Source organism: Planococcus citri, chromosome 5 (genome assembly GCF_950023065.1).
Source record: "Planococcus citri chromosome 5, ihPlaCitr1.1, whole genome shotgun sequence".
Taxonomy (NCBI): domain Eukaryota; kingdom Metazoa; phylum Arthropoda; class Insecta; order Hemiptera; family Pseudococcidae; genus Planococcus; species Planococcus citri.
Genome location: NC_088681.1, coordinates 59,115,099 through 59,127,108, shown reverse-complemented (window position 1 = coordinate 59,127,108; position 12,010 = coordinate 59,115,099). Strand labels below are relative to the sequence as shown.

Genomic DNA, 12,010 nt, shown 5'->3' with positions numbered 1-12,010 from the left:
TAGTGGCTGTATAGGAGATACTTATTTTATCTCAGACGAAAGACATAATTTCACCATGTTTTAATTAGATTAGGATAGCGAAAATAGCACGTAATCATTTGAGCTAACACTCAAGTGGTTACGTGTAGATCAAACTTTACTCGATACGAGTGTGCACTCGCATTGAATTACGTAATAATAGTCTTAATTACCCTTTATTATTTTGTATGTAACTCGTTTGTTATATCATTCAATAAACATATTGATTAGCATGAATATACGTTTTTATTTGGTGAAGAAGTGGACAATGTGCTTATAGCGAGTAGGTTATTGCCGAAGTCTCCTATCTGAGCTAGTCAGGGACAATGAGTAAATATTCACTGCCTAGGGAATATTTCTTAGCCAACTTCAGGGATAGATCATGCTGATATCTACTATCTCACCGGATAATACCTAACCTCACTATAACAACTTGAAAATTATATAGGAAAATTACAATTTTTTGCCCCACTTTTGAAAACGAAAAAAAAAAAAATTTGAAAAATTCTTATCATTATGTCAGATTTTTAAAGACAAAAAAATGACCGATCTTACCTAGATATTTTGGTGAAAACAAAAAATTGATTGTTTTTATGTCACACATTTAAAATTTTTATTGTTTCTGCAGACTTCGATTTCTTTGTTTTTTTTTAAATTTTGAGAGGCTATTATATTTAAGAAGACCATTGTTGTACATCTAGATGAGCACGCCTTCATTTTGACGAACAACAACCAACCTCATTCGTTAGCATAATACAAAGCATAATCCAAACAGTCGAGGAAGAGGTTACAAAACAGGTAAATTCACCAGGAAACATGATTTCAGTAAAATTAGCTCATTTAATATACTTAATATGTATTCTCGAGAATGTAATAAGGTGCACCGGGGGAAGTTGGAATTTAGGGTAAGTTAGAAAACTTGCTCTAGCGCCTAGAGGTTTATATCTAACGAAGTGCCACTAAAGGCGACTTGAGGGTACTACCCCTACTTCATCACGGCATAAAAATTTTTGCGATTCAGTTTCATTTTAGATGTCTTTGGTTCAATTGTATTTTGTTGTACTTTTGAACTAGTTTTGAATTTGTTCTAAAATACAGACTTTCTACTTCTTAGTTTTTCGCATATAGCGGACGAACCGTGCGTCCGAGTGAAAATCTGATGAGAGTGATCTCAAAGAGAATTAAATTCTCTACAATTTTGTTTCTTTGCAATTTTTCTAGGACGCTCCGTTTGTGATCTACGCCTCTGCAAAGTTTAGCCTGTTCTGACTTCCCCCAATTGGGGCAAGTCAGAACCGTTTGTATTTTATTCCACTGAGTGAAAACTACAGTGTCAATCGCGCTCAAATTTTCACCGTAGGTTAAGAACCCTTATGGGAACCTACATAATAAATTTGATCCATATTGGTTCATTAGAAAGGGAGTAACAGCTGGTCAAAGTTGAAATTGCGAAAAATCATTCTGACTTGCCCCGGTGCACCTTACAATATGTTGACTTCCCTCTTCCCTCCTACAGCTCAGGATAAAGAAATTATCTAATTCAATAAATTAAGCAATTTACTTATTTCAACATACATAAATTTTTTAAAAACCAAACGTTGACCAAAATGTTTTTGAATAAATTACAAGATTTCCAAAAATTATCATTTTTTTCTCCCAATTGTATTTTAGAGGCTACAAATTTCCAATCCCAACCCCTTCTTTTCTCTTTTTCCAGCTTATTCAGCTTCAAAAAAATGTATTTTCACCAACGACCAACAAAGACAATATTTTCCTGCGAGTCAGCAGAGCAGGAATTTTATCGAGTTTTACACTTTGTACGGAATTTCAAAATTTTTATGGACGAATTCAAGATTGTGAGGATAAATTTTATGAAATATGTCAGGAGTTGGAAAAGGTGTCTTTCACATCTTGAGAACATTGTTAGAAGAGGAGAGAAAAAATCCAAAAAAATTGAACCACCTGCACCTTTTAACTAATATTAGTTCCAATTCAAATGAAATAATTTTTCATACGTAAAATAGGTACTTCAGATTAAATTTAATAATCATAAATCAATTTGGAGAAAGTAAGAGAAAATCTTTTCAACTGAATGTACCTACCCATAATTCATCAATCCATTATATTGCACAATTTGCGCATCGAACCGCCATAAATTTTCAGAAAATCTGCCTCACTCTCATCAAATGAGGAAAAATAATAATACTTTTACAAAAACATTTCGACAAAATGAAGTGGAACCACTGATAAGATCAGTTGAAAACACAAGTCCTTCAGTTCACTGGACTACTAATCGCCCATATTAGAAATATTTATCGAGAAAAACTGACTTGTGTATGGGAAAAAGTTCGATTCATGAATGACAGGATTAAGTGAGTTGAGTGATAAGATTATGCAGTGAGGTAAGTTCTTAATAAATCCAATGATGACGCGGAAGTTTTAAAAACACAAACACGAATCTGCTTATACACTTGAAAAAAAAATCCAAATACGTGTAAATGCGACTTCATTACTTATCGAAAATATTTCGGTGAAAGCTGCTCATTCGAATTACATTTATAAAGAAAGTTTCATTGTTGTTTTATACCTTTAAAATTTCACTCCATTCAAATTACCTATATTCCAACAGTTTATTGATATCAGTGAATGCTCATAAAGTAGAACTCACAGAGATTTTTTTAGAGAAAATACTGCAGCTGTATTTGGGATTATTTGACATCAAACGATTACGATTCAACCATGCAGAGTAAGTACAAGTTTATAGAGATACTAATCACAATTTTGAAAATGATATTACTCTCGAGATAAAATTTATAGAACGTAACGTACTCTGGTGGATGATCCTGTTTCAACTAATATGCAACACATTCGTTACACTCAGTATAAATATCGCAATAGTTTCCATGACGGGAACACCATCCACATCTAGCCAAGGAGAACTCTCAAATCAGGCAGCCATATGCCCCAATCAATTATTCTTTTTGAGGGATTTCTTCACAATCGATGAGTCATCGTCGTCGAATACTCAAGAAGTGAGTGATATTTAAACCAAAACTTAATTTCGTGGCGTTTTTCAAAGTTTTTAAAAAAAAATTTCCTCAGGGATTCGTACTAGATTGGTCGGAATCCGAACAAAATACAGTATTATCCGGATACTATTGGTTGAATTATATTTCAATCTTACCTGGAGGTGTTCTCGCCCATAAATACGGATCGAAAATAGTAGGAGGGTATGCGCAGCTGATTTCTTCAGCGATGTCATCGTTGATTCCGATTGTGGCAAATTATGGCTATCTGCAAGTGGCATGGCTCAGAGCAATCCAAGGAGTTCTATCTGTAAGCATTTTACAAACAATTTTTCAATTAGAAAAAATTAAAAACTAAAATAATCTTCATCGCTACAACTAAAAATTCGTTCAAAGTTTATGTCTGTGCCAGCTGCATTATACACAATAGTAGGAAAATGGACCCCATCTCAAGAAAGAGGTGAATTTGGAGCTGCTTTTTTCGGTAGGTAAATGAAATATTTCAATCAAATCAATAAGTATTAAATAAAATAATATGGCACAATCGAAACATACTGGTTATTTTATGTATAGCTGGTTCGATATCTGGCATGACTTCTGGTAATTTTTTATTCGGATATATCGCCCAGTACCTCGACTGGACATATGTTTTCCATTTCACCAGTATTTGTGGAATTATTTGGAGCATACTTTGGTACATGTTGATCCACGATTCGCCTTCTCAACATCCCACCATAACGAAAGAAGAAAAAGAATACATTGATAGTAGTTTACAGGAAGCTGCGTCAAAGACCAAGGTAGGTAGCAAACATCTGCGCGCGCATCGCCTAGAGTAAGTTGAAAAAAATCAACGCGCATGCGCTAGCAATTTATGATTATATGCGCGCGCAGAAATGAATTGCGCATGCGCTCAATGCCTATGCGCAGACAATGCGCGCACATATGCACTTAAAAGAGTGTGAGTATGTTTTTGCCAGTGTTTTATTTTATTCTTTTTCATTGCTTAACAGGCTAGAATTCCATGGAGAAGTATTTTATTCAGCGTACCTGTCATTGTCAGTATTTTAGCGATGAATGCAAATATGTGGGCTTGGGTGATGTTGACAACCTATTCACCAGTGTACCTTAGAAACATTTATGGGATGGATTCCAATGAGGTACCTATTTAACTTATTCAGGATGTCTACTGAATCCAAAAAACAACATGTCCTCCTTTTTTTGTACTTTTTTCATATTTTTTTCAACAATAATCAACGTGCAAAAATGTTTCAAACACGGGTTTTATTAATTCAACTTTTTTTTACATTTGAAATTTTTTTCAAAATTTCGTACAAATTTTGTGAATTTTGTACATTTTTGGGTCATTTTACAATTTTGTACTTTTTTCTTTGTAAATTCTTAATTTTCTTGGGCAGTAGACACACCGTTATTGAACTCACTATTTGACATCACAGGGGAAAATGATTGGATCTGATCAAATCCAGGCTCTGACCAGATTGGATTAGATCAGTTCAGATCTACAAAGGGAGGCCTGATTAGATCTGACCAGATCAGATCTGATCCAATAAGATCTTCCCTTTTAGGTCTGATGAGATCTGGACAGATCTGATTGGATCTGGGTTATGTTCAGATCCTACAATGCCTGGTCTGATTTAATCAATCAGGTTTGATCAGATCTGTTCAGAACTGGTTGGATCCAACCAACGATCAGACCTGATAGTCGAGAAGCCCTCTTAAGGATCTATTGCAACCCCCCCCCCTACCGTCGATCCTCCGGGACAACTTTTTTCTCAAAGGAGGAGTCCTAAGGAACATTTGTAGCTCTTGTACTCAAAAAAAAAAGTGGCCCTACTTGCAAAATGGCGGCCATTTTGATCGACAGGTCAGCCGAAATAGCAGATTATGCGTTCCAACATAGGACTTGCACGAAATTTTTTAAACCGTACAAAGGTAGATCGAAAGATCAGGCAAAAATTCATCACCAGTCAAAATTTCAAGAGCTAAAGTGCGTTTTTCGATTTTTGGTGAATTTTTGAAAATCAAATTAAGGTCAAAAATGAAGGAAAAAATCAAAATCTTACCAAATTGACCAAGAAAGCTGAAATTTGGAATATACCCTATTTTCGACAAGGCAAATCGATTGGAAACTGTTTCAAACCGTTTTGAGCAGTTCTGGAGCCTCCAGCAGATTTTTGGAACTCGAAATTTCCACAAAATTTCATCAAAATGGAGTTGGAAAGCTGAAATTTATTCTGCTAACTAATTTCCATGCGCTACGAAGTACTGCAAGTAAATTTCAAGTCGTTTTGGAGCCTCCAGCAGATTTCTGAAACTTTAAATTTTTACAAAATTTCATCAAATGGCGATGGAAAGCTGAAATTTACTCTACACTCCAATTTTAACACCCTCTGAAGATGACTTCAGGTGGGTGCAAGTCATTTTGGAACCTCCAGCAACTTTTTGAAAATTACTGGAGCCTCCAGTAGATTTTTGAAACTTGAAATTCCCGCAACTTTTTACCAAATGAAGTTGGCAAGCTGAAAATTACTTCGCAAACTAATCTCAATACTACATGGTGGTTTCAAATGGTTTTGAAGCTTCCAGCTACTTTTTGAGAATTTCAATTTCCCAAAAAACGCGATACGACCTTTCAAAAAGTCGCTGGAGGCTCCAAAACGACTTTAAATCCACCAGCAGTCGACTTCGTAGCGTTTGGAAATTAGTTGGCAGAATGAATTTCGACTTTCTATCTCCGTTTGATGAAATTTTGTGGAAATTTCAAGTTTCAAAAATCTACTGGAAGCTCCAGTAATTTTCGAAAAATCGCTGGAGGCTCCAAAACGACTTGAAATCTCCCTGCAGTTGACTTTGTAGCGTATTGAAATTAGTTAGCAGAGTAACTTTCGACTATCCAACTCCATTTGATGAAATTTTGTGGGAATTTCGAGTTCCGAAAATCTGCTGGAGGCTCCAGAACTGCTCAATACGGTTTGAAACAGTTTCCAATCGATTTGCCATGTCGAAAATGGGGTATATCCCAAATTTCAGCTTTCTTGGTCAATTTGGTAAAATTTTGATTTTTTCTCTCATTTTTGGCCTTAATTTGATTTTTTAAAAATTCACCAAAAATCGAAAAACGCACTTTAGCACTTGAAATTTTGACAGGTGATAAATTTTTTCTTGATCTTTCGATCTACCTTTGTACGGTTTAAAAAATTTCGTGCAGGTCCTATGTTGGAACGCAAAATCTGCTATTTCGGTTGACCTGTCAAACAAAATGGCCGCTATTTTGTAAGTAGAGCCACCTTTTTTTTTTAGTAAAAGGGCTAGAAATGTTCCTTAGGACTCTCTCTTTAAGAAAAATGTTGTCCTCGAGGATCGTCCGGGGGGGGGGCGTGCAATAGATCCCTAAGCGGGCTCCCCGACTATGATGAAATATAATCATTTTCTGCTGAGATGTAGAAATTCAGGGATAATTTCAAAGGTAACGGTTTTTTGTCCAGATTGGAATAATTTCAAGCGTACCTAACATCGTAGTGGGAGTATTAATATTTGGCATAGCATATAGTATCGATACAGCACTGAAAAAGAACTTACTCAAAATCACCAGCATTAGGAAAATTTGTTCTTTTTTAGGTAAGTATAATTTGTTGATAAAATTACATAATTTTTTTACGATAAATTATTCAAAAAGCTCTTTTTTTCCTATTTTTTCCCAAATAAAGGATCAAGTTTTGCTTCCGTTCCAATGATAATTATTGCGTTTACTAAATGTAACTTGACTCTAGTCATCGTGTGCCTTTTAATCCACTGCATCACGAGACCCTTACTCTCATTCGGAGCTCCATTGAGTATGATGGACATGAGTCCTCAATTTTGTGGTACGTGACTCCTCGTGAATCGTGAATTTCATGAAACTACAATTTCTTTTCTCAAAAATGGGCGTACGAGTAACTGAAATTAATTTTATCATTTTGCAGGAATTATTGAAGGATTATCCGGCACATCATCTTCAATTCAAATGTTCGCATTCACTTGGGCTGTGAATTATTTCACCGAAACATTAGTGAGTATCAAAATAATGTTTGTACAGCAAACCACGAAGGGGAAAATGATGGGATTATAACTGTTTAGGCTGATCAGATCCTGATTGGAGCTGGCCAGGTCTGATCAAATCCAATCATTTTCCCTCAGAAATTTACTGATCAAAAAAAGGAGAAGGAGTCCTCAAAATCGTAAAATTTTTATTATTTCAGGATACTGAAAAACTATGGGGAATGGTATTCTTATATTCGACAGTATTTTTAGTAGTGTCAAACACGTTGTTTTTGATTTTTGGCACTTCTGAGATACAAGCTTGGAATTTTACAACTTATGATGAAGAGCATGGGCCTGAAGACTCACAAAATGAAAAATCCGAGACATCTCCGTGACAATGTTTTGATTTTACTCCAAGTTATAAAAACTATGAACTTATACAATGCAATAAATATTTTATCCAAAAAATAAGTAGACTTTGCACAAATTATGCATAAAAATAAGTTCCAAAAAATTTCAAAATAAGCTGATTTCAAGCAGAAAAATTCTAAATCGAGACAAAAAAATTATTCAAAATGCAAAAAATAATTTTAATCCCTGATTTTTTAAGAATACGAAGCGAAAAATATTAAAATTTATCTGGTTCAGAAAGACGTATTAAGATCTCGGTGAAAATTTCAAATCATTTTGAGGTCTAAAACGGCGGAGATCGAATAGGCAACCATTCAGATGATTATGTTTTTAGTGTTGCATTCAAAAATATTGAAATGCGATGAATAATACACGCTGTGGTTTTTTCCAAATCAACAAGCAATAGGTAAATTTTGAAATGAAGCCATCCAATACTTGGAATTTCGAAGCTACCTCTTTCTATATGTGACCCACTCTGACAAAACCGACCGTTTCGACAAAAAAAAGTGTCCAAAATAATGATGTTTAAAATGAGTTTTAAGGGTTGAAAGATCAGATTTTTGAGAAAAAAACATTTTTTGAAATTTTGTCGAAATGGTCGGTTTTGTCAGAGCGGGTCACATATGTACTTATTTCCTCCGAGTTGATGCGAAATAATTCACAAGTACCTAGGTACACAGACACACTGCGCCGTTGAAGAATAATTTGATTGTACTTAATGACCACGTCATTCATACGTAAAAACCAAACAGTTACGACACCGTAATATGCATATTACAATAGTACTATTTTGGTTGTATTACGTCCCTACTTGAGCAACCAAATGATGCAAAAATCATAGCTTAAATACTGATGGATGATGAAATAAAACTCATAACGCCAGTTCATTTCAATCGGGCATCGTTTCGCAGTTCGTTTTTCATTTCTCGACAAATAAGAGGACTTTTTTCGTACAACGACAACTTCGAACGATAAAAATTTTTCGGTTTGAAAAAAAAAATTAATTATCCAAGTTTTTAATAAAAATTTTTAAAAAAATGAAGTTCTTTCAAATATTAATCGCGTCGTTATTCGTACCGAGTATTTTGACTTTGGATAAAACTTGGTGGAAACACGCCAGTATTTACGAAATATATTTGAAATCGTTCAAAGACAGTAATGGTGATGGAATAGGAGACCTCAAAGGACTGATTTCCAAACTTGATTATCTAACTGGTATTGGAATTGATACCATTTACATGCCACCTTTTTATCCATCTTCTATGGCCGATGGCGGATATGATATTACCGATTTCAAAGGAATTGATCCCGTTTATGGGACGATGGAAGACTTCGAACAGTTGATGAAGGAAATGAAATCACGAGGTAAGTATATATAATTCGTATCATTAAGGTAATCTAGTGGGCATAAGACCTTTATAATATATGTTTGTTTCCAGGTTTATATTTTTTAATGGACTTGGTGATCAATCACAGCAGCGATGAGCACGAATGGTTTCAAAAGTCAATTGAGAGGATTGATCCATACACAGATTACTATGTCTGGGCTGATCCAAAAGGCTACGACTGGAATAAAAAACCTATTCCACCAAATAATTGGGTAGGTATATTAATTGAACATATAGAACCCATCTAATAAATTTGAAAACGTAAATTCTTTTCTTAATTTTAGTTCAGTATATTCAATTTACATGAAAGTGGAAGTGCATGGGCTTGGAACGACAAAAGGAAACAGTTCTATCTGCGACATTTTACAGAAAAGCAACCCGATTTAAATTTGAGAAATGAAGCAGTTAAAGATGAAATAAAAGTAACTACCGATTCCATAAGATCGTCTGCGTGTGAATCTAAATTCAGGTTAAATATCAACTGGGCAATTTGATTTGATTTTGCAGAACATAATCGAGTTTTGGTTGAAAAAAGGAGTAACTGGATTCAGAGTTGATGCACCAATGGTACTTTTAGAAGACGAAAAACTTCAAGATCACCCACCATTAAAACCTGAACACTCCTCGCTAGAAGCAGTATTCGCCGTTGATGATTACAAGGCCCATGTTCACCACCCAGATACATTCAAATTTCTCAACGAATTACACCAATTTGTTGCACGATATGACAAAAAGTCGGGAAAATCAACCCAAACGTAAATTTTTTCACTCTTTTTCTCCAATAAACGAACGAGAATACGCAGCCTAATATTCCATTCTATGTACTAACAGTCCTCTAATTGGAGAAACATACGGATCAGTTCCGAAAATCGTGAAATATTACGGAACAAGACGATTCCCAGTGTTCCATTTACCGTTTAATTTTCTTTTGACATCTTTGAAGACATACTTGAATGCTCAACAGCTTCATGATTTCCTTCACTCGTGGTTGGATCAAGTACCAAAAGGCTTTCCATCAAATTGGGCTGTAAGTTGCATACGAATGAGATAGAATATAGTTTAAATCATTCGTAGTCCATTTTACAAACAATGAGACCATTTTTGCAGCTGGGCAATCATGATTTTGGCAGATTTTCGTACGTTTTTGACGTTGAATACAACTCTATTCTATTGGTATTGGTTGCCATGCTACCTGGAACAGGTACCGTGTATTATGGAGAAGAACTGAGCATGGGAGCAAATAAACTGGTTCAATTGGAGGATACCTATAAAAGATTTATTCATCGCTCACCGATGCATTGGGACGATTCGAGAAATGCTGGTAAGAAGGACATTATAGTCCATAATGCTCCCTCACATCATCAGTAGGTACCTAAATATGTAGGTAATTTAAATCACACTCATTTTAACATTGACACAGGATTCACTTCAGCTGAGAAACCTTGGCTACCAGTTCATCCGAATTACTGGCAATTCAACGTTAAAACTCAAATGGGTCGTGAAAACAGCAGTTTGAATTACTTCAAGGACCTAATGTCGCTTAGGAAAACCGACACATTTAAATATGGCGATTTGAAGTTTCACATTGTCTCAAAATGGATTCTAGCTTTCTCCAGAACTTTTAAAGGAACTGGTTATGTAACAATAATGAATTTAGGAACGGAGACTGAGCCCATAGATTTGTACACCAATTTGGACAATGTTTCATCAACCATGAAAGTGGTGGCTTCCAGTCCGAATTCCGGGTATAAGAAAGGGTAAGTAAAGGAAATCTTTAGAAATTTTGTTTTTCTATCGATCGATTCGTACTAATTTATTGTTTGATTTTGCAGTACCATTATCAAAACGACACCCAATTATCCAAATTTGTCTGTTCTTCGACCTCATTCTGCACTTATACTCGAGTCAATAATACAATAGACTGACTATACCTTGTTTTTCCAATGAAATAAAATCGAGTCAATTCGGAAGTATGTATTTACGATGTCCGTTCTCGCTGAGCGGAACCAGAATTTCCGAGAGTTTTAGCGAGCGGAAAGCATATCGGAAGAAATGCATTAAGAATAATTATGAAAAATGGAAATATTTTTAAGGGGTTGAGAATGTACCATGAAACATACCAAAGTATTCCATTAAATATTTTTCTTGAACGAATGATCGATCTTTTATTTTCATTTGAGAAAATTCTATGAGATACGCTTACTTACACGACACCACTCCATTTTAGGAGGCAATCCATTTTAGATCACTTAAAATGGCTCTCTTTGAAGGAGAGAAAGTTGGACTGTCAGAAGGATATCTAACGAAGACGTTCAAGAATATCTTTTTGAGCCGTCAAAGCTGAACGGAAAGAGCATGCAAAATTATCGTACATCACCAGCCAAAATTTCTGGCGGTAACCTGCTCTTTTCAATTTTTGCTACATTTAAAAAATCTGATGGCCAAAAATGAGAAGAAAATAAAAATTTCAGTAAATTAAGCTAGAAAGCTGAATTTTTGATCCTCTGGATCGATTGGAAATAGTATCAGTTCTGGAATCTCCAGCAGGTTTTTGAAAGTTAACATTTCCACATACCTACCTACTAGATAATTTTATTCAACGAACTTGGAATTCAAATTTCAACTTGCCAAACCATTCTGGAAATTCCAGCCACATTTTGAAAATTCTTGGCGAATTTTTGATAATGAAATTTGGATCAAAAATGGGACAAAATCACAATTTCCTGAAATTGACCCTCCTCCCTGCACCGTTTGCGTATAATTGACATGTTGTCAAATTGACAACATACTATTTGAAAAGCAACGTCTCGAAAAGCATGATTTCGATGTACATTTATAATATAGGTTTAGGTATACATTTTACATCCGAAAAAATTGCACTTGAAACTTCAAACGCGATTTCCCAAAATCGCCATTTTTGGCATGGCACCGTAAATAATTTTTTTTAAATTTATGAGACAAAAATTTGTCATTTTTTGGAGTATGATTTTTCCGTCGCAGAAGAAGGTTAAAGTTGAAAATTTTTATATGAAAATGTTCGTTGTTTCATCCTCTACAATTTTCGTCTTTGAGATATTTTTTTAAATACCTGCATACACGGAAGGTGTGACGTCATTAACGCGAAACTGA

At 35.0% G+C, this 12,010-nt stretch overlaps 2 protein-coding genes across 2 annotated transcripts; both read left to right on the top strand.

Annotated features, from left to right (window-relative positions):
- The first annotated feature begins 2,485 nt into the window (after positions 1 to 2,485).
- LOC135846477 (sodium-dependent phosphate transport protein 3-like) lies at positions 2,486 to 7,553 on the top strand. Its single transcript, XM_065365585.1, has 10 exons — positions 2,486 to 2,764; positions 2,836 to 3,050; positions 3,121 to 3,354; positions 3,441 to 3,528; positions 3,618 to 3,841; positions 4,055 to 4,201; positions 6,548 to 6,680; positions 6,770 to 6,925; positions 7,025 to 7,110; positions 7,301 to 7,553. The coding sequence occupies exons 1-10, from the start codon at positions 2,758 to 2,760 to the stop codon at positions 7,475 to 7,477; spliced, it is 1,467 nt and encodes a 488-aa protein (XP_065221657.1). The 5' UTR covers positions 2,486 to 2,757; the 3' UTR covers positions 7,478 to 7,553.
- A 148-nt stretch (positions 7,554 to 7,701) lies between these two features.
- On the top strand, positions 7,702 to 10,994 carry LOC135846475 (maltase 1-like). Its single transcript, XM_065365584.1, has 8 exons — positions 7,702 to 8,858; positions 8,933 to 9,093; positions 9,166 to 9,303; positions 9,389 to 9,636; positions 9,713 to 9,908; positions 9,989 to 10,202; positions 10,302 to 10,638; positions 10,714 to 10,994. Exons 1-8 carry the CDS (start codon positions 8,531 to 8,533, stop codon positions 10,799 to 10,801), a joined length of 1,710 nt encoding a protein of 569 aa, XP_065221656.1. The 5' UTR covers positions 7,702 to 8,530; the 3' UTR covers positions 10,802 to 10,994.
- The last annotated feature ends 1,016 nt before the right edge of the window (positions 10,995 to 12,010 follow it).